Consider the following 20,069-nt stretch of genomic DNA (forward strand, 5'->3'; position numbering starts at 1 on the left):
GCATCTGAACTCAAGTGTGACTCCAAACGTCAAGCTCCACACATATCCTCTCAGCTTTCTTACTGTTAAAAGTACTCTTTCTTCTCAACAGCTTTATCGAGGTATAACTGACACAATAAGCCGCACTTATTTAAAATGTACAGCTTGAGGAGTTTCTGTGTGTGTGTACATCTGAGACACCGTCACCACCATCAGACAGCGCACGTCCCCCTCACCCCAAAGCTCACTCAGGACCCTTGTAACCCTCCTCCCCACCCTTCCCCTCTCCTCTAGCAACTGCGGGTCTGTTTTCTGTCACTATATATTAGTCCACATTTGCTAGAGTTTTCTGTAAGTGGAATCACACAGTATTTAATTTGAGATTCATCCACATGGCTGTATACATCAACAGTTCCTTTCTCTCATACCCGAGGGGTGTTCCACTGTAGAAAGTGTTCACGCAGTAATCATGGTAGGATCACATGCTTACACACACACACCCATGCTTTCCCAGCTCTGCTCAGGGACTAAAGCCACACAGGCAAGCTTCTTCTTATTCGAACTCAATCTGGTCAACAGAGGGGGCTTGGAAGGATCGTGCTTCCTTAGAAGTTCAGATGCTGACATCTGTGTAGTAACAAATGGGCAAGGGTTTCCTGGCTTCTCTGACTCAACAGAGACTCAAGGCTCTGGTCCCTGAGGCAAAGAGCACCAACGGTCACCGCGGGAATGAGCTCCTGCTCAGGCCTACAGTCAACCTTGAAGCAGCCCTGAACACTCCCATCAGCCGAGCCTGGACCCCAACAGAGACACAATGGCCTCATTTGACATTTCTTTGTTAGCTGTCCTGAGTGTGGTCTTCTTTGAACAAGAAGATGTCTAAGTAAATTAAAGTCACTCTAATTTTTTCTTCACTTGGTGTATTAGCACCAAAGGTTATGATCTTTTAGTCTTTAATACACTTAATGTCTAAAGTTTTGTTCTTAGTCAATAAATAACCAACTTGAGTATGACTGGGTACTGCCAAGCCCTCTGGATGAGGACCAGGAGCCCACGTTTGGTCTAGGCCAGAGCAGGTCCTCCTAGGGCTCTTTCATCACCCGCACAGTGGATGGAGCTTTTTTTTTTTTTAAGACTAAGTCAATTAACTGATTACATCGTGCAGATTAGACCATTCAGTGTGACCAGTGCAGCCTCTCCCTGTAGGCAGCTGCAGGGAAAATTACCAGGTTATGATCTGGTCATGTGATGGGCAGGGGCACCATGACCACCACCCAGCTCCAAGCCAGGGTCAGTAAATATCCCTGGACAGTGGGCATTTGGGCGATTCTGACTCACTGCTTTATGGTTTTCTGTACTTAAATTTGTTCTGGCTTACACTGAGCATTTATTGTTTTTTACTACCAGAAAAAAATTTTCCTTTTAAAAAAGATACACAACAATAAAAAATTAAGGCATTAAAAACAAAAGAGGGACTTCCCTGGTGGCACAGTGGCTAAGAATCCGCCTGCCAATGCAAGGCACAAAGGTTCGATTCCTGGTCCGGGAAGATCCCACATGCCACGGAGCAATTAAGCCTGTGCACCACAACTACTGAGCCTGTGCTCTAGAGCCCTCGAACCACAACTACTGAAGCCCGTGCGCCTAGAGCCTGTGCGCCACAAGAGAAGCCACAGCAATGAGAAGTCCGCACACCACAATGAAGAGCAGCCCCTTGCTCGCTGCAATTAGAGAAAGCCTGTGGGAAGCAATGAAGACCCAATGCAGCCAAAAAAACAAAGCAAAACAAAACAAACAAAAACAAAAAGAAAAAATAGGCAAACTGATCTTCACACAAATTTAAAACTTTTGTGCATCAAGAGACACCATCAACAGAGTAAAAAGGCTCCCACAGAATGGGAGAAAATGCTTGCAAATCACATATCTAATAAGGGGTTAATATGCAGAATTTATAGAAAACTCATACAACTCAACAAGAAAAAAAAAATCAACCCGATTCAAGAATGGGCAAAGGACTTAAACAGTCACTTCTCTGAAGAAGGCATACAAAATAGCCAATCAGCACATGAAAAGATGCTCAGTGTCACTTATCATTAGAAAAATGCAAATCAAGACCATAGGAGACACCACCTCACACCCACCAAGATGGCTACTGTAAAAACAAACAAACAAACATACAAACAAACCCCAAACCAGAAAATAACAAGTGCTGGGGAGGATGAGCAGATGAAAGCCTTGTGCACTGTTAACGGGAGTGTAAAGTGGTGCAGTCACTATGCAAATCAGTACAGAGGTTCCTCAAAAAATGAAAAAAAGAACTGCCACATAGAGTTACCCTGTGAGCCAGCAGCTCCACTTCTGGGTCTACACCCACGAGAGCTGAGAGCAGGGTCTTGAAGAGGGATCTGTTCACAGCAGCATTACTCACAGTAGCCAAAAGGTGGACGCAACCCACGTCCACCGACGGGTGAACGGATACACAAATGGTGGTCCATCCGTACAGCAGGTTATGATTCAGCCTTAAAGAGGAAGGACATTCTGACACCTGCTCCCCACAGATGAATCTTGAGGACACAAGGGTCAGTGAAATAAGCCAGGCACAAAAAGGACAAATACTCCTTCAGGGACCTCGTAAGAGTCGAATTCAGAGACAGAAAGTAGAGGGTGGGTGCCAGAGGCTGGGGGAGGGGAAGCAGAGTCAGTGTTCCGTGCGGACAGAGTCTCGGTTTGGGAAGATAAAACGAGTTCTGGAAGTGGGTGATGGTGACAGTTGCACAACAATATGAATGTGCTCGATGTCACTGAACTGCACATTTAAAAACGGTTAAGATGGTAAATTTTATGTTGCGTGTATTTTACCACAATAACAAAAATGGAAGGAAACAAATGAATTCCAGCTATAAAATCAGTAGACTTGGAGGAATTTCCAAGAGGTATTGTTGAATGAATAAGGCAAATGTAGGACAGGCTAATAGAAATAAACAAAGGCCTACGTATGGGAGAGAACTGTAACGGAGGCCAAAGCTGGAGCCTGCTGCTGAAGCCACAAGCTACCCCGACAACCTTGGCAAAAGCTCCACAGGCTGACTTTACCGGCAATTTGCTTATTAAACAAAACTTTAAAAATTTATAATTGGGGGGAGGGTGGTTTGCATAAAAACAAGACAGGTCTTCCCCTTGGGACAGTCTGATTATTCAATGGGGAGACTGATCCCAGGAGCCTTGTCTTGCCCTGGAGTCCTGCCACGTCGCAGCCCCTTCCAGACCTTTCCAAATCAAGGGGGTGAGCGCCTACACACCAAGCTGAGGCAGCATGTACCGACGAGGCTGAGGCCACGGTTCATTTTTAACATCAAGGAACAAGGGCAGTCCTTTGTGTTGTCATTTCTAACCTCAACCAAGCCACAAAAACAGCAGTGGCGGAAACAAGACTGGCTGGGTGTATTAAATGGCCTGTGAGAGCAGCCCTTTAAGAGGAAAGGACCATGGCTACTTTAAAATGTGCACAGAGCACAAGCTCATACTTTCCTGGAAGAGGAGCGAATAGAATCAATACTACCACATCGCATCGCCAGCAACACGTTTTACTTTTTAAAAGGAAATAGGACATCTAGGAATTTCTGGCCCAGGTACCTGGGCAGCTCAAGCTGGACCATCTGGGAAACACCTCCTTGTCTTCTAGGGGTGAGAGCAGCACAGTGGGGAAAGCCAGGCTGAGAACCCAAGAACGCTTCAAAAACATGTCAGGGAACAACAATGACCTCATGAAGTAATTTTTCATTCAAAAGTAAGGGCGTTGTTTCTGAACCTAAAGCTCCCACTATTTCAAAAAGCAGTCAACAAAAAGCCCCACATGTTTGGAAGAAGCAGAGCAAGAAGAGCCTTCGCAGAGGAAATGATCTACAATTGGCTGCTGCAAGTCAGTCTCAGGCTTCTGCCTCCAGCACCAGAACTGACAGCAAAGTCTATCCACAAGTTTCATCTTCGGGGTGCTGATTTTCTACAAGGGCTTTGTCAAAGGCCCTTATAAACACTACTGATGAAAGAATTAGGCTGGGTTTAAACCAAAACACTGTGGCTAGGCAGAGTCGTTTCTTAGCTCAGGGTGGGGTTGTTAAATATTTCTTCTCACCTGGCAAGGTATGACACCAGGGGCAGACGTGGCGGTGCCAGGAAGCAAGCACCCGATAGCGGCTGCCCACATACGGCTGCTGGTCTGAAGGAGCTTTCACACCAACAGCAGGCAAGAATCCAAGAAGATGCGACAGTGTGCGGCAGAAAGCTGACGGCTGACCTCCCTCACACTCAGGTGTCTGTCATCCTAACACATCTGGAAAAGAGGGCCACACAGCCAGACCCACATTCAGACCTGTATAAGGGCATTTCCCATAATTTGACAGCAGAACGGACAACTACGGTACAAAAAGGTCAAGTGGTATGTGCTGGTTAATTTTACGTGTCAACGTGACTAAGCTGTGGCTGCCCAGAGAGCTGGTCACACACTCTGGGAGTGTCTGTGAGGGTGTTTCTGGATGAGACTAACGTTTGAATTGTGAGGCTGCCTAAAGAGGATGGCCTTCCCCAATGCAGGTTAGCCTCATCCTATTTGTTGAAAGCCTGAACAGAACAAAAAGGCAGAGGAAGAGAGAATTCCTCTCTCCACCCGACTGTCTTTGAGCCGGGACACTGGTCTCACGCCTTCACACGAGTACTGGCACTCTCACCATCAGTTTTCCTGGTTCTCAGGCCTTCAGACTCAGACTGGAACACACCATCAGCTCTCCCGGGTCTGAACTTCTCAGCCTCCAGAACCATGTGAGCCAACTCTTTATGATAAATTTCTTTACACACACACACACACACCCCTTATTGGTTCTGTTTCTTTGGAGAACCCTCCCTAACACATAAATATTTATTTTATCATTTGGACTGGGGTTTGTGGCAGGGCGGAGGGGTGTATTTACTACATATTATAGATACAAGTGACCAAACCAGTGAGAATTACACAGTGAGTGGTAATAAATGGAAACGAATCCATCTGCCATAGCGGGAAGGAATGTTCAATGCACAGAATTTCAGCCATTATCCAATACAAGTATTCCAGAGGGAGAGGCTGAGATTCTTTTTTCTTCTATATAGACATCCTATTCTTCCCGCACCATTTGTTTAAAAGACCATTCTTTCCTGATTAAATCACTTTAGCACCTCTGCTTTTTTTTCTTTTCAAGTCAGGTTTATTGAGGTATGATTTATACACAATAAAATGCACTCTTTTCAACTGTACAGTCTGATGAGTTTGGGCAAATGTATACCATAATCAAGACACAGAACATCTCCATCACCCCACAAAGTTCCCCTATCCTCCCCCAACACCCAGCTCCAGGCAGCTACCAATCTGTTTTCTGTCCTATAGTTCTGCCTTTTCTAGACTGTCGCATAAATGGAATTATACAGGAAATAGGCGCTTGTATTTGGCTTCCTTCACTTAGCAAGATGCTCTTGAGATTTGTCCAAGTTGTTGCTTTGTCACTGCTGAGCAGGACCCCACTATGTGGATATACCAGTATCTGTTTATCCATTTACCAACTGATGAACTTTGGAGTTAGTTCTCCTTTTTGGCTATTATGAAAAAAATATCAAGCTTTTTTGCATACAGACCAGTTTTTTTTACGCTGAGACTTTCAAAAAGTCAAAATGACTGTATTAAAAAATATCAAGCAGATTTTTAACCTCCTGGAAGCTTCTATAAGATCCATAACAGATGTTCCATAATAAAGCTTAGGGATTCTTTTAAAGACCAATCAAGTTGACCATCAAAATATGATATACAAATCTTATATTATCAATACTTTTTCAATTATAAAATTTTATGGGCTCAAGTGAGTAAAGCAAGTTTGTAGGACACAAGGTTAATGAACAAAAATCAACCACCTTCCTAGATATCAGCAATGAACAAGCGGAATTTGTAATTAAAAACACAATTCCATTGATTAGCACCCCCAAAAAATAAAATACTTAGGTATAAATCTAACAAAATAGGTACCAGATCTATATGAGGAAAACTACAAAATTCTGATGAATGAAATCATCGGAAGAACTAAGTAAATGGAGAGATAGTCCATATTCAAAGTGCTAAAGAATAGGAAGACTCAATATTGTCAAGATGTCAGTTCTTTCCAACTTAATCTATAGATTAATCCCAACCAAAATCCCAGCAAGTTATTTTGTGGATATCAACAAACTGTTTCTAAAGTTTATATGTAGAGGCAAAAGACCCAGACTAGCCAACACAATATTGAAGGAGAAGAACAACATTGGAAGATTGATGCTGCCTGACTTCAAGAACTATCATAAAGCTACAGTAATCAAAATGGTGTGGTACTGGCAAAAGAGTAGAGAATTAGATCAGCGGAACAAAACAGCCCAGAAACAGACGCCCATAGAGTCAACTTATTTTTGACAAAGGAGCAAAGGCAATACAATTGAGCAAAGACAGTCTATTTCTCAAAAGTGAAAATAACTGAGAGAGTGGAGTGACAAGAGGAAGAAGTAACAGAAGAACGGAAGAGATTCACAACACAGGAAATGGCAAGGGGACTTTCTTTATTTGAGGAGCACTGTTCGTTTTTGAGGCACAGGACCTGAACATAGAGCCGTACACAAAGGTTGCAGCAGCCGTTCAGAATGCAATCCAGTGCTACCGCGTCAACTACGATGAGAAAAAAAGAGCTACTACTCGGACATCACTGGATTGTTTTATCAAGCGGGTAGATAGTATTGAATCCAGCAAGGAACCAGAACCAGCACCTGTGCCGTCCACGTCGGGCGTGAGTGACACTGCAGCTCACCCTCTATCTCCTACTGCTGACCATCCTCCAGCTCTACCATCTCCCACCTCCTCTCCTCCTCTAGTCAGGAACTCTTCCTGCCTGACCACGTGATGCCAGCCCCTGGGTGCCCGCTGTTGTACTGCACTACTGTGCTTTTCAAGGTCCTGTCCTGTAAGATTAAACATGTTTCCTTTTTGTGGGGAAAAAAAAAGGCAGTCTATTTCTGCAACAGATGGTGCTAGAACAACTGGACATCACGTGTTTAAAAAAAACAGAAACTAGACACAGACCTTACTCCCTTCACAAAAATTAACTCAGAATGGATCCTGGACCTAAATGTAAAATGCAAAACTACAAAACTCCTAAAAGGTAACACAGAAGATAACCTAAATGACCTCGCGTATTGTGACACCTTTTAGAGGCAACACCAAAGACACCATCCATGAAAGAAAGAACTGTCCACACAAAGATCTGTACAAGAATGTTCACTGTGGTTTTACTCAAAACAGGTACAAATGGAAAAGAACTCAGAGTTCCATCAACAAGTAAATGAATAAACAAACTGTGGAGTACTCATTCAGTGGAAAACTACTCAACAATAAAAAAGAACGAACCACTGACTCACACATCAATACATGCAACAACATGGATGAGTCCTACAGATATTACACTAAACAAAAGAACCCAGACAAAAAAGAGTACATACCACAGGATTTCATTTATACAAAGATTATAAAAGGCAAAAATAGTGACAGAAACCATAGACTACAAAGGGACAGGAGGAAATTTGGGTGATGGAAATGTTCTATTACAGTGTTTGTAGTGGTAGTTACACAGGTGGATATATCTGTCCACATTCATGGAACTTCACTCGTAAAATGTGTGCATTTTATTGCATGTAAATTATAGCTCAATACATTTGATTTCAAGGAGAAAAAATGTGAGCAGTCTTATTAAGTCGATCTCCAGAAGCTAAAACTTTCCTCTTCAGCATAAATGCCATGAACTAACTAGCTGTCATTGATTTCTACAATACAGGATAAAAACACCAGCACTTAAGTCCTACATAGACATTTGGAGATTGAGAAGAAAAGAAAAGGAATTCTGAGGCCAAGTCCAGTCTCTGCTGAGTGGCCTGGGATATCTCTTTAAGTCTGAGTTTCAATTCTTCACCTATAAAACAAGAACAATCAAGGTCTTTCTGCTAACCAGAGCTACCAAGAAGACAAAAACGAGAACACATTAGCCAAGTGTTTTGTAAAATACTAAAGCATGTTCTTTAGAACCACTGGCCTTATTTATCTTTCTGTTTCATCCGGCCCTCAAATATTTGTATCATATAAATATAACATTGTTTTTATTATTACTCATGCTTTCTACCAATAGCCAGTTATCAGCAAAGAAGGATGTATGATTTCAATTAATTTTATAATAACAACAATAGCTAATATGTTTTCCAGACTGCTGTTATAAGGCCTTGAATATCGTATTTAATCCTCACAGTAATTGTGATAAAGTTAGGGCAAAGCAGCCAGGCAACTTACCCAAGTGCACACAGCTACAACTGTTCAGAGCTGTCATTTGAACAACTGATTTGAGAGCCTACCTTCCCAACCACTACAGTCTACCAGCCTCTACAGTAAATATTTAATGCAGAATTGGTTAGTTTTTCTAGACACCCCCATTTTTATTACCTCTATTTCAGAGAGAATTTACTTCTACTTGTCCAAATAACCAACTTCTGAGCATTAAATCAAGTGACATGACCCTCATTAAGAAGTCCAAGAACGTTTCAAGTTTTATTTATTTGTGCTACTGGCAAAGAAACCAGAAACTACCTACTTCTTTTCTAGCTTTGCAAACACCACATAAGGCAGATAACTCACTGCGAGGCTCATCACTGTAGTCAACAGAAATTTGGAGAGTTTCTTAGTAGTCTCAACACTTACCCTCTGCACCCTGTGTTGCTCAGCCCTGCAGCTGACGCTTTGCTGCTGGACTAAGACCCCCACTGTAAGGTATAATTTCACTTTGTGCCACCAGCACTGGGGGTTTATTTGCTTATAAAATTACTTCATGTGTATTCAGTTAACCCTGAGAATTAAGTCTGACAGTTTATCCAAATAAAAATAAGTAATAAATGGTCACATTGATGAGAACGAAAGGTTGATGTCCGTCCCAGAAGACTTGAATGAAAACCGAGCCCAAATTTGACCTTTGAAATAAAGTAGGTTCCCACAGAGCTGGCCCACAGCACAGATGGCTGTCTGCTCATATTGGTGTCTTCGTCCCTGGTCTCAGCCTCTGTCGGTACCTCACAAGCAGGCAGGATGTTACGGTAGGCACACCAGTCCCATATTCCCAAACTAGATTTCAAGTTCTTAGGAGACAGGGATCAAGCATACAATATCTTCTATATTCCTCACAAGACTCAAACATTTGTTGCGTGGTATTTGACTCTGGAATCCAATTAACAACTCATTTCCCAGAGTTAAGTCAATTCAAAGAAATTATTTCAAGGGAAAACAGATAATAAACTTCACTACAATTAGCTTATGAACCTGATTAGGGCTTTACCTTCAAAATATATGCAGACCCTAACCTCTCTCAGCCCCTCTACTGCCCTACCTCCTCTATGCACCCCGCCCCGAGGCCACCACCAGTTCTCACCAGCATTACTGCAACAGCCTCCAACCTGGTCTCCCCACCTCTGCTCTCACGCCCATACAACCCACTTTAAACCCAACAGCCACAGCTATTCTACTAAAAGTCAGATCACGTCACGGCTCTGCTCAAAACCCCCCAATCGCTAGAGTCAGACAGCTTCCCATTTCCAATCTTTACGATGGCCCATGACAAGCCCTACATGACTGGGATTCCACACTCTCATCCCTTCTACTACCCGTCACTGGCCCTACTCTAGCCACATGGCCTCCTTGCTGTTCATCACCTGCACCAACCAGGCTTTCACTGCCTGGCCTGTGTTCACTGGCCTCTGGCTGGACTGCACACACCCAGGGAATCCTGTGGCTCAACTTGGCACCTCCTTCTGATCTCTGCTCCAAGCTTACCTCATCAGTGAGGGCTTTCCTGATCACTCCCCACCCTGCACGCCCCATCCTCCATACCTGCCTTATCTCCATGTCATCTGTCATCACCTCCGATATTACAGTCACTGGTTTATTTGCTTATGGTCTATCTGCATGAGAATATAAACTTTAGAAGGGAGGTACCTGACCCTTCAAAGTTTGTCATAGTTGTAGCCTCAAGGCTATGAATAGTGCTTGGCATACAGTAGGTACTCAATAAAGAGCTGTTATGCTAACAACAGCAGTTAAACATGACTGACCCTGATTTCATAATTTCTGAGACTGGGTGATAAATAAAGAAGAGTTCAGAATACTATTATCCCTACTTTTGGATATGTTTTAAAATGCCTTTATGACAAGTTAAAAGAAAAGAAAAAGCTAAAGAAAGCACCAAATCTCTGATATGTGACCACAGCCAGGAGACAGGATACAGAGGAAGATGACAGTAACGGAGAGGAAACAAGAACAAGTAAACTCTCCCTGATAAGAAAGCAAGCTGGCGAGTGATCTAGCTGCACACAAAACAGGCAAGAGTCTGGCCTCTTCTTGCATCAGACTCAGAAGCTTACTGCTTTGTCTTTATTTTGATCAACGTTACACATGTATGCTAAAGGATTAAATCGTCTCAGGGGTTTACTACAAACACAGCCCCCAGTCTCTTTCTTTCCCATGACCCACCTCCACCTTTCTGCCTCATTCCTATTAGCTGAATCTTCTGGTGTCACCACCTACCTCGAAGCAATAGCCCTGGGCGATAACTGATGGTTCTGCTTGGGCATCATCTACTGACTTCCCAAAACAGTGGCAAGTGGCAGGCTTGCCCTTTGAACAACCATGCCCTTCTCATCTCCATGCTTCCTCCAGACAGGCATATCATCATTTTAATTAGAGCAATACTCAATGTTTACATAAATTATTATCATTGCACAAAGGCTACTCACAGCTGAGCCGAGCAGTACGCCGTTAATTATTTTTCTTCCATGTACAACGGCTTATTTTCCCTGGAACTAGTTAACAGTCTTGTGTTTTCGTTTGCTTTGTTTTCTATGCACTTAATCACTAATACAGCCCCAACTCCGCCAACTGTCTAAATCTCCTCTCCAGATGTTCCAGCGCATCAGGCGCCCTGTCAAGTTCATCTTCCCCCAAAAATCTCTTTGATGAAACTTCGATGCTCAGGTCATGAGATATGTGCTCTCCATGCCTGGTGCCTGGCCTGGTTGGCATCCTAGCCTCTCTGTCTCATCCAGCAGATTCTTTTCACCTCTCCTCTGAGGATAATCCTGTCTCTTCTAGCTCTGTCTTTCCAGATTCACCGCCTCATTGTGGGAGAGTATGCCTGCCAGTCACTTCTTTAAAATACATGAGAGGGCTTCCTAGGTGGTGCAGTGATTAGGAGTCCGCCTGCCAATGCAGCGGACACGGGTTCGATCCCTGCTCCAGGAAGATCCCACATGCCGCGGAGCAACTAAGCCCGTGCGCCACAAAAAAATAAATAAATAAAATTAAAAAAAATAAAATACATGAGAGACAAATTTTTGGAACATGTGTGAAAATATCTTTATTCTATCCTCCTTTGCCTGAATTTAGAATTCAAGGTGGAAAATACGAGGGTGAGTCAAAAATTATCTGCACTCTCGTTACATTAAAACTTCTGTTGGCCGCACTGTCTTATCTGCACTTTCCGTTCAAGGCTACTGTCTCCCCAGTCACTGCTGTGCAGGTATGAATGTGTTACATCAGTTCATTTGTAACTGGGGTGCGAGCAAAAATGGATGCCCTGCTTGTCATCTGCAGGAAAGAAGAGCAGCGTGCAGTAATACTTTTTTTCTGGTCTGAGGGTGTGCACGTCTGCACACGTCTGCCCACACTGATGACACTCTGAAAAAACTTCGTGTTGAGGTGTTAAAGCATCCTGCTTATAGTCCTGATCTTGCTCCATCAGACTTTCACCTGTTTGGTCCCCTGAAAGCAGCCCTACGAGGATGAAGATTCACTTCTGATGAAGACAGAGGTGCATCTGTGGCTTGCAGCTCGGCCTAAAACATTTTTTAATGAGGGAACACGAAAGCTTGTTGACAGCTGGACAGTGTACTGAAAAGAAGGAGATTATGTCAAAATAACAATGTATTTGTCTTTTCTAAAAGTTAATTAACACAAATTCTACAGCCAGAGTGCGGATAATTTTTGACTCTCCCTTGTATTTTCCTCCAGAATTTTGAAAGCAACACTCTCTTGTCTCCCAGCTTCCAATGTTCCTGTAGACGGGACCCCAAGCCATTCTGCTTCATCCTGTGATGACCTGCTGGTGGCCTGTCTTTATTCTTTCTCTAGAAGCTAGCACAATCTTCTTTGTCCAGAGTTCTGAAATTTCACAGCAATGTGCCTTGGAGTGAGTGTGCACATCCCTCTCTCCATGTGAACTCTCACTATCCAAATTGTGAAACAGCTTCAGATGCACTTTCAATAAACTCCTTGCTTCCCAAACTCTTGCTAGTCACTATCAGAAACTCAGTATTCCTCCCTACACAGTCTTGCTCTCCACACTCTGAACATCCAAATTGGGAACAGAACAGACAAGGTGAGTGCTGGTCTCTCAGCGGGCCCCATCAACACAGAAAGTCTTGGTTCTAGGATTTACCTTATCATTTTGTGGATGATTTTATTCCATTTTATTTCTTGCTGAAACACTTATTCATCTGTCAATTGCCTAATCTGACCCTTTAATTTTCTTTTTTCTCATTTTCCATCTCTTTGTTTTTCTGTTCTGTTTCCTGAGTTCTCAACCTTTTCATCTACTGAGTTTTTAATTTCTTCCACTGTGTTTTTTTATATCCATGCGTTATCTTCTTGGAATTTTGAATGCTCCTTGAGGGGGAGGGAGGGGAGAGCATCCTGTTCTTGTGTCTTTTTTTATATAAATTTATTTCTTTATTTATTGGCTGTGTTGGGTCTTCATTGCTGCACACGGCTTTCTCTAGCTGCGCTGAGCAGGGGATACTCTTCATTGTGGTGCACGGGCTCCTCATTGTGGTGGCTTCTCTTGTTGCAGAACACGGGCTCTAGGTGTGTGGGCTTCAGTAGTTGCAGCACATGGACTCAATAGTTGTGGCTCATGGGCTCCAGAGTGTGGGCTCAACAGTTGTGGTGCACGGGCTTAGCTGCTCCACAGCATGTGGGATCTTCCTGGAGTAGGGATCGAACCTGTGTCCCCTGCATTGGCAGGCAGATTCTTAACCACTGCACCACCTAGGAAGTCCCCTGTTCTTGTCCCTTGCATGCAATACTTTCTATCACCACGTGTGTATTAGTGACACTATGCTTTTTAAGTTTTCTTCCTGCACACTCTCTACTGCTTCCAAGTGTGTGTTATGATTGCTATCTTCCAAATCAGAGGTTTCTTTACTGTCTTTGGTTACCTATTCCTCTTTAAGGGGAAGGGGATTAAAAGAACTTGGGAGATTTGGGCCTTAGAAGGGGGTTATTAATTATGAGCTTCATTTCATTAGTGAGTGATCCAGCTGGGCCTCCTGATTGTGAACCTCCTGGTGTCACTATTTTTAGGTCCTTTCTCAGGCTACTCACTTTCCTCAAAGACTCTTCCATTCTCCTGCCTGGAAGGAAAAGTACCAACTGACAGTGTTCTGGGAGCCAAACAGTCTCCACTCACTTCACCCTCTGTGTTCCGTACGGCGGTCCACCCGCTCTGCCCCACTAAGCCCCACCCGGTGCTTCCTAGTCCCCTTTGAAATACTTTTTTTTTTTTTTTTTTTGGCACACGGACTTAGTTGCTCCGCGGCATGTGGGATCTTCCTGGAGCTGGGATCGAACCCGTGACCTCTGCATTGGCAGGCGGATTCTTAACCACTGCGCCACCTAGGAAGCCCCGCCCTTTGAAATACTTTTAAAGTTCTCTAAACAGTTAAGAAACCACTGTCTTGGTTAACTACATGAAGCCTTGAGTTACTGAGTCAGTTATCATTAAGCACATCTGCTGGCAAATGACTGGAGAACCATCAGCCCTGGCTGCAGCCACAGACCCATCAAGTAGGTGTGAAACCACCACTTGCTGAAGAAAGAAAGAAACAATCTAAAAGCTGCAACTAAAGATGTAAGTTAAAAAAAAAAAGATAAACTAGCAGCAGCTGTTTTAGTATTATCCAGGAATGGCACTTCGGCCTGGAGACCTTTCTAGAAGAGAATCATCCATGAGCCCTGGGGACTGTGTGGTGATGACAGCAAACTGCATCTCCACTGTCAGCCGTCCAACACGCTTCTCTTCTGCCATCTGTCCCTTTCCTGCTGGTATTCCCTGGGATTCCATCCCAGGAAACATTCTTTCTCTCCAAGAGCACATCTCATCCAGGATGGCCCACAAATACTGCAAATTCTTCAAGTCTAAAAATCAAATGCATTTTAGTCCCTTCCTTCTCCAAATATGCTCCAGTATTCCTTATCTCAGGTACCAGCCCCGTCCTCAGCACCCAAGTGAGAAATCTTGGTTACTTTTGCCTTTTTCCTTCCCTTTCACCATATCCCACATGTACCATCACACTGTGGATTCCCCTGCTTGTTTCAACCCAACACCCGTCTCAACCCTCAGCCACTGTCCTGACCCACACTCCCTTCAACTGTACCCAACTCAGTCTCCCTCTTTAGATACCCTGGATCCATCCTCTGTTCTCACGAGTGTTACTTTTCTAAAACACATGTTTCACATCCCACCCAGAACCTTGACGACTTCTCACCAAAAGGATAAAAGTCCAAACTCCCTGCCAGAGCATTCAAGGCCCTTCAGTCAGAAACCTCTTTCTGGTCTTAGCCTCCCTTTCAATCCTGAAACCCCATCCCACCACGAACACAGGGACTCACTGCTCCCTCCCCCCAAACATCCCAGTCACTTCCACCTCTCCACACATCCTGCTGCCCCCACCTGGAACGTTCTCCTCAAACTTCACTCGTCTCTCAAGGACCAACTCATATGTCATCTCCACTATGGAAAACTTCTGCAACACCAAGAAACAAGTTTAGCTGCGCCCTCTTTCTTCACACTTTGTAAACACTGAGATGACAGCACTAATCACATGGTATTATAGTCGGGCTAACCATATTACCAGCATCCAGCCCAACGTGGCATCTTACAAATGATGGCTCAATGTTTGCTCAGATGGTGAAGTAGGTGCACACTGAGTTAACAGTGAACAGTACTGCTGCGCTGAAAATATCAGCCCAAAGTGTTATAAACCATCTGGCAAGAAAATTAAACATCTATGCATTTCCATGCAGGCACTCTCTTTACTCAGTAGTGCTACCTACCTTCAGGAACAATTTCCTAGGTGTCGGCTGACGCTTTGCTGGTAATTGTGTTGCAATATATATGTCAAATCAACACTTTGCACATCTTCAACCTACACAATGTTATGTCAATTACACTTCAATTTTTTAACGTTTTCCTAATAGCTCCTTTTTCACACGGACACCAGCCCTGACTCACCTTCGCAACACCAGATGTTCACAGAGAAGGGCTACACTGTGTGCTATTCTGGGGGCAGGTGAGGACCAGCTGAGCTGTTTCCCCGCTGCCCCTGCCTGGACCCTTAAAGATGCGCTTGCATCTGCTCTGCCCCCAATCCACATTCTCATTCATCCCGGGCCTCCTGAGTCTCTCCGGCGTCGAATTATAAAACAAATAATTCAATAATCACGGGAACACTACGGCTTCTTGTGCTGCGCGCCAGACGGAACCTCGGCTCCAGCCAACGGCTTGCGGGAGTTGTCTCGGTGGCTAGGAGCCCAAGTGCGAGATGTGAGTCCTACTGTTAGCGACTAGCACACGGCTCCCTCTCGCTGCCTCTGGAGCAGAGGGCCGTCTGAGCGGTGCTCTCCCAGGACGCGCCCGCATCCGCCGGGTCTGCAGTCACCGCTCCGCGCTCGGCGGCCCGGGGCTCCCGCGGCCAGAGGCTGGTGGGGGGACGCGTGCGCCGGGGCGTGCAGCCTCGGTCCCCGCGCAGGGAGACCCGCCCAGGGCTCCCCGGAACCCCGCGCGCCGGCTCCCCGCTGACGCCGCCGACCCGCCCGGGGGGCAGCCGACGGGCGTGCGAGGAGGACCCCCCCGCCGCCCCCGCCGCAGGGCCGATGCCGGGCGGCCAGAGACGGGCGGGGACCAGCCCCGACGGCGGCCGCCGGCCGCAGCCGCGAGCTCCACCGCGGATGCGCGGCGCGCCGGGCGCCCCGCGCCGCGTGCAGGTCCCCCCTCGTGGCCGCAGCACCGGGGCTCAGAGACGGTGCGAGCCCGGCCAAGGTCACACAGCGACGGCGCGGGGGCTCGGCCCGGGGCCGCGCCGGACCTGCCCAGGCGGCTGAGGGGGCACGACCCGCCCCGGGCCTCCGGGACGACCGCCCCGCGCCCCACCGCACCCCTCGCGTCGCCCCGCGCCCCGCGCCTCGCCTCGCCTCCTGTCACCTCACCTCGCGCCGCCGCTCGCGCCTCTACCGCCTCACGACGCCGGGGGAACCCTCGGGAGGCCGCCCCTCCCGGCCCCGCCCCCCGCTCCTCTTCTCGCGAGAAGTCGCGGCCCGCGGAGGGGCCGCGGAGACCGAGGCGCATCCCCCCTCCGCGCGCCTGCGCCCTCCGCGCCGCCTCGGGCTTCCCCCGCCAGGGCCGGGCGGCGCCGTACGCACAGCCCGGAGCGGCCCCGCCCCCGGCCGCCGGGAGCCCCGCCCCCTCCCCGGCAGCCAATCGTGTGCCGCGCGCCGCCCCAGGCCCGCGCGCGGGGCGGCAGCCGCAGGGGGCCCGCGGGCCGGCACCTACGCGGCACCTGCTGTCTCGCGGACCCGTGCGCGAGCGCCGACGGCCAGCGCCTGGGCCGCTCGGGGGCTGCCTGCAAGCCCGTCTGCAGGGTGCCGCGCTGCGTCGTGCTTCCGCCGTCACTGGGCTTCAGAGTCGCGGCACAGGGCACGCCGCACGCCGCCGTCGTCACCCGTCTTGAGTGGGCCGAGGGGCGCTAAGGACAGCCGCGTCTTGGGCCGCCGCGTCCGCGGCTGGTCCGCGGATCTCTTCCGGTCGGTGATGCTGTGGGGCTGCCTTCCGATAGAAAGCCGCGTCGCCCGCAGCCGCCGGGCCCGGAGCCGGGGCGCCCCGGAGGCCGGGGGCGCTGCCCTCGCCGGGAGTCCGCGGTCAAGCGGTCGCCAGCGCCAGCGCCCTGCCTTGTGGATGCCATCGTCTCTGTGTCTCTTCACGCCGGTGTCGCTCTGTGCGCGTCCGCCGCCGTGTCTGTTGATGAGTTTCTCCTTGTCGTAGAGACACAGTCACGTTGGATGAGCACGCACCCACACGACCTCACTTTAGACCTCTGTAAAGATCCTGTCTGCAAATAAGGCCACGTTCTGAGGTACGGGGGCCTGGTTAGGACTCTGAGGTATCTTCTGTTGAGGGGGACACAGTTTGCCCATAACAGTATTTATCAGAAGTTGCATAATATGTATAAAATAGATAACGAATGAGAACCTACCGTATAGCACCGGGAACTCTACTCAGTGCTCTGTGGTGCCCTGAATGGGAAGGAAATCCAAAAAGACGGGATATATGTATACGTATAGCTGATTCACTTGGCTGTACAGTAGAGACTAACCCAACATTGTAAGGCAGCTATACTCCAATAAAATCTTTTTAAGTTACATAATAAACTTTATTTTTTAAATAAATTTATTTATTGGCTGCATTGGGTCTTTGTTGCTGCGCACGGGCTTTCTCTGGTTGCAGTGAGCAGGGGCTACTCATCCTTGCGGGTCTTGGGCTTCTCATTGCGATGGCTTCCCTTGTGGTGGAGCACAGGCTCAAGGCTAGTGGGCTCAGTCGTTGTGGCACACGGGCTCTAGAGCACAGGTTCAGTAGTTGTGGCGCACGGGCTTAGTTGCTCTGCTGCATGTGGTATCTTCCTGGCCCAGGGATTGAACCCGTGTCCCCTGCATTGGCAGGCGGATTCTTAACCACTGCGCCACCAGGGAAGCCCCATAATACACTGTTTTAAAATGTTATTTCCTGTTATGTATCTATTAGACTGAACTGAAATAACATTTTAAAACCTGAGGATACCCAGTGCTGGCAAAGATGCAGAGCAGCTGGAACTCTCCTACATTGCTGGTGGGAATGCAGAATGGCATGGCTGCTTTGAAAACCAGTTTGGCAGTTTCTTAAAAAGTTAAACGTAAATCTACCATGAAACCCAGCAAACCCACTCCCAGGTATTTACCTAAGAGAAACGAAGACTTATATTTGCACAAAAGCCTGCAGGCGAGTGTTTTTTTGTGCCTTTCTTCATCATTGCCCCAAACCAGCAACAACCCCCAAACCGTCAACGGGTGAGCGAGCAGATGCCCTGGGGTGCATCCGCACACTGGCTGGTGCTCCGCAAGCAGAGGGGACAGCGCCAGCGCTGCAGCAGCACGGACCACCCTCGGGTGCATCATGCTGAGCCAGGGAAGTCAAGCTCTACGTAGTACACAGGTGCAAGTCCATTTCGATGACGTTTCTGGAGTTCGGGGTTTCGGAGGGGTGGCTGGGAAGGGCCACGAGGAAATTTCAGTCGTGACCGAACCGGTCTGTATCTTGTGGTTTTCGTGGTGGTTACGTGACTGTATGTGTTTGTCAGAATTCCCAAAACTCTACACTCAAAAGGATGCATTTTGCTTATATATAAATTATACCCCCATTGAAAAAAACTTTTAAAATGTAGTTTCCCCGAGCCAAGATTTTGCCAATTATGAAGTGGTACATAATGAAGGTGAACTCACCCAGAGGACCTGCACTCAAGAGGTTTCCACGAGGCCAGCAATTCCCAATGTATCCCCTGACATGGGGGCCTGCAGAGAGGGTTCTGGGTGCCCCCTTGATAAGATCAAAGGGTTCTCTGGTCAAATAAGAGTGGGACACAGGAAATAAAGTTGTAAATGTTTAATTGCAGCCAGACTTCTCATTCCCTTTTCCAGGATAAAGCATGTTGTGAATTGTAATGAATTTCCCATGAAATCCCCAGGCCCAGCCCCTGGGGTTGTTGGTAAAGGTTTGTTTGAATTACGTAGATGTTCAGGTGCCCAGGAGCCAGAATCTCACACTGCAAAAGCCTTCTTGGGAGTGTGAACAGAGCACCAAGGCTGTTGGGTGGGTGCCAGGACTCTGGCGAGGGTCTCAGCTGGACCTGGAGCTGAGATAAAGACCACCCTTCCCTGGGAGGGGGGATAAGGAAAGGGAAGCAAATTCAGAATGGGGTCAGGCCCCCTTTTGGGATGATGAAATATTTTGGAACCAGATAAGAGGTGGTGGTTGCACATTGCGAATGTACTAAATGCCGCTTTAAAAGGGCTGGTTTTAGCTTAAGTCAGTTTCACCTCAATTAAAAGAAAAACCAGTTCTTACATGAGCAACCTACATTTTTACTTACCCTCCCTGAAATAGCTACGTATTACCTCCTCATTTACATAGAGGGTAGCAGAGGCTCAGAGAAGTTAACCAACTAGCCAAAGACACACAGCTGTGGAAGTGACAGAGTTGGGACCAGAAGCCAGAGCCAGAGCTCCACTGCACCCCAGTGACCTCCTTGACCGGAAGGGCACCTGCTATGAGGGACCTGTGAGCAGACCAGCTCCTGTCCACTGTGACTTTCAGCTCCCCTCCTCTAGTGTCTGAGCTACTTCAAGGTGGTGGACCCCGGCTGGCCACCTTTCCCACTGCAATGTCATTGGCTGTGGCTCACCCTCAGGACCCCTGGGCCCCTCTGCAAAGGCCACAGACTCCCCGGGGCTGACCACAGCCTGGCCCAGACTCCATGACTTAGTTTGAGTTATCATGATGTCCCATACCAACGACGACTATTTCTGCTTTCATAACCAGTGTTGCAACAGAAAAAAGATAGAAATAACCGTGGCTTGGGCCAGGAAGTGTCAGCTGCCCCTGTGAGAAGCGGCTGCCCTGTGAGAAGCAGCTGCCCTGTGAGAAGCGGCTGGGAGATTCTGATTACTTGTGGGTGCTGAATCCTTGTGAGCATCAGCAGGGTAGGAAAAAGACGCAGGAGGAGGAGGAGGAGGAGGAGGAGAGGTAGGAGAATTGCACATTCAACTCACCTTTTTGCAGATGATAAGAAAATCCAGGAGAACAGACAGATGAATCTTCCTG

At 47.2% G+C, this 20,069-nt stretch overlaps 2 protein-coding genes across 4 annotated transcripts in view; both read right to left on the bottom strand.

Annotated features, from left to right (window-relative positions):
- Window positions 1-16,402, bottom strand: part of CHST12 (carbohydrate sulfotransferase 12) — a 40,661-nt gene extending 24,259 nt beyond the window's left edge. The window contains exon 1 of one of the 3 annotated variants that reach the window (XR_009055575.1): window positions 16,367-16,402. The gene's annotated coding sequence lies outside the window, so the exon portion shown is untranslated. Of the gene's footprint in view, window positions 1-15,392; window positions 15,433-16,366 lie in introns of those variants that run through there. The other 2 variants (XM_057750293.1, XM_057750294.1) reach the window with 2 other exon arrangements.
- A 423-nt stretch (window positions 16,403-16,825) lies between these two features.
- Window positions 16,826-20,069, bottom strand: part of LOC130861077 (uncharacterized) — a 55,199-nt gene continuing 51,955 nt past the window's right edge. Inside the window, 1 exon segment of the mRNA XM_057749566.1 lies at window positions 16,826-17,188. Coding sequence (XP_057605549.1) covers window positions 16,826-17,188 — 363 coding nt within the window.

Source organism: Hippopotamus amphibius, chromosome 9 (genome assembly GCF_030028045.1).
Source record: "Hippopotamus amphibius kiboko isolate mHipAmp2 chromosome 9, mHipAmp2.hap2, whole genome shotgun sequence".
In the NCBI taxonomy this organism is placed as follows: Eukaryota; Metazoa; Chordata; class Mammalia; order Artiodactyla; family Hippopotamidae; genus Hippopotamus; species Hippopotamus amphibius.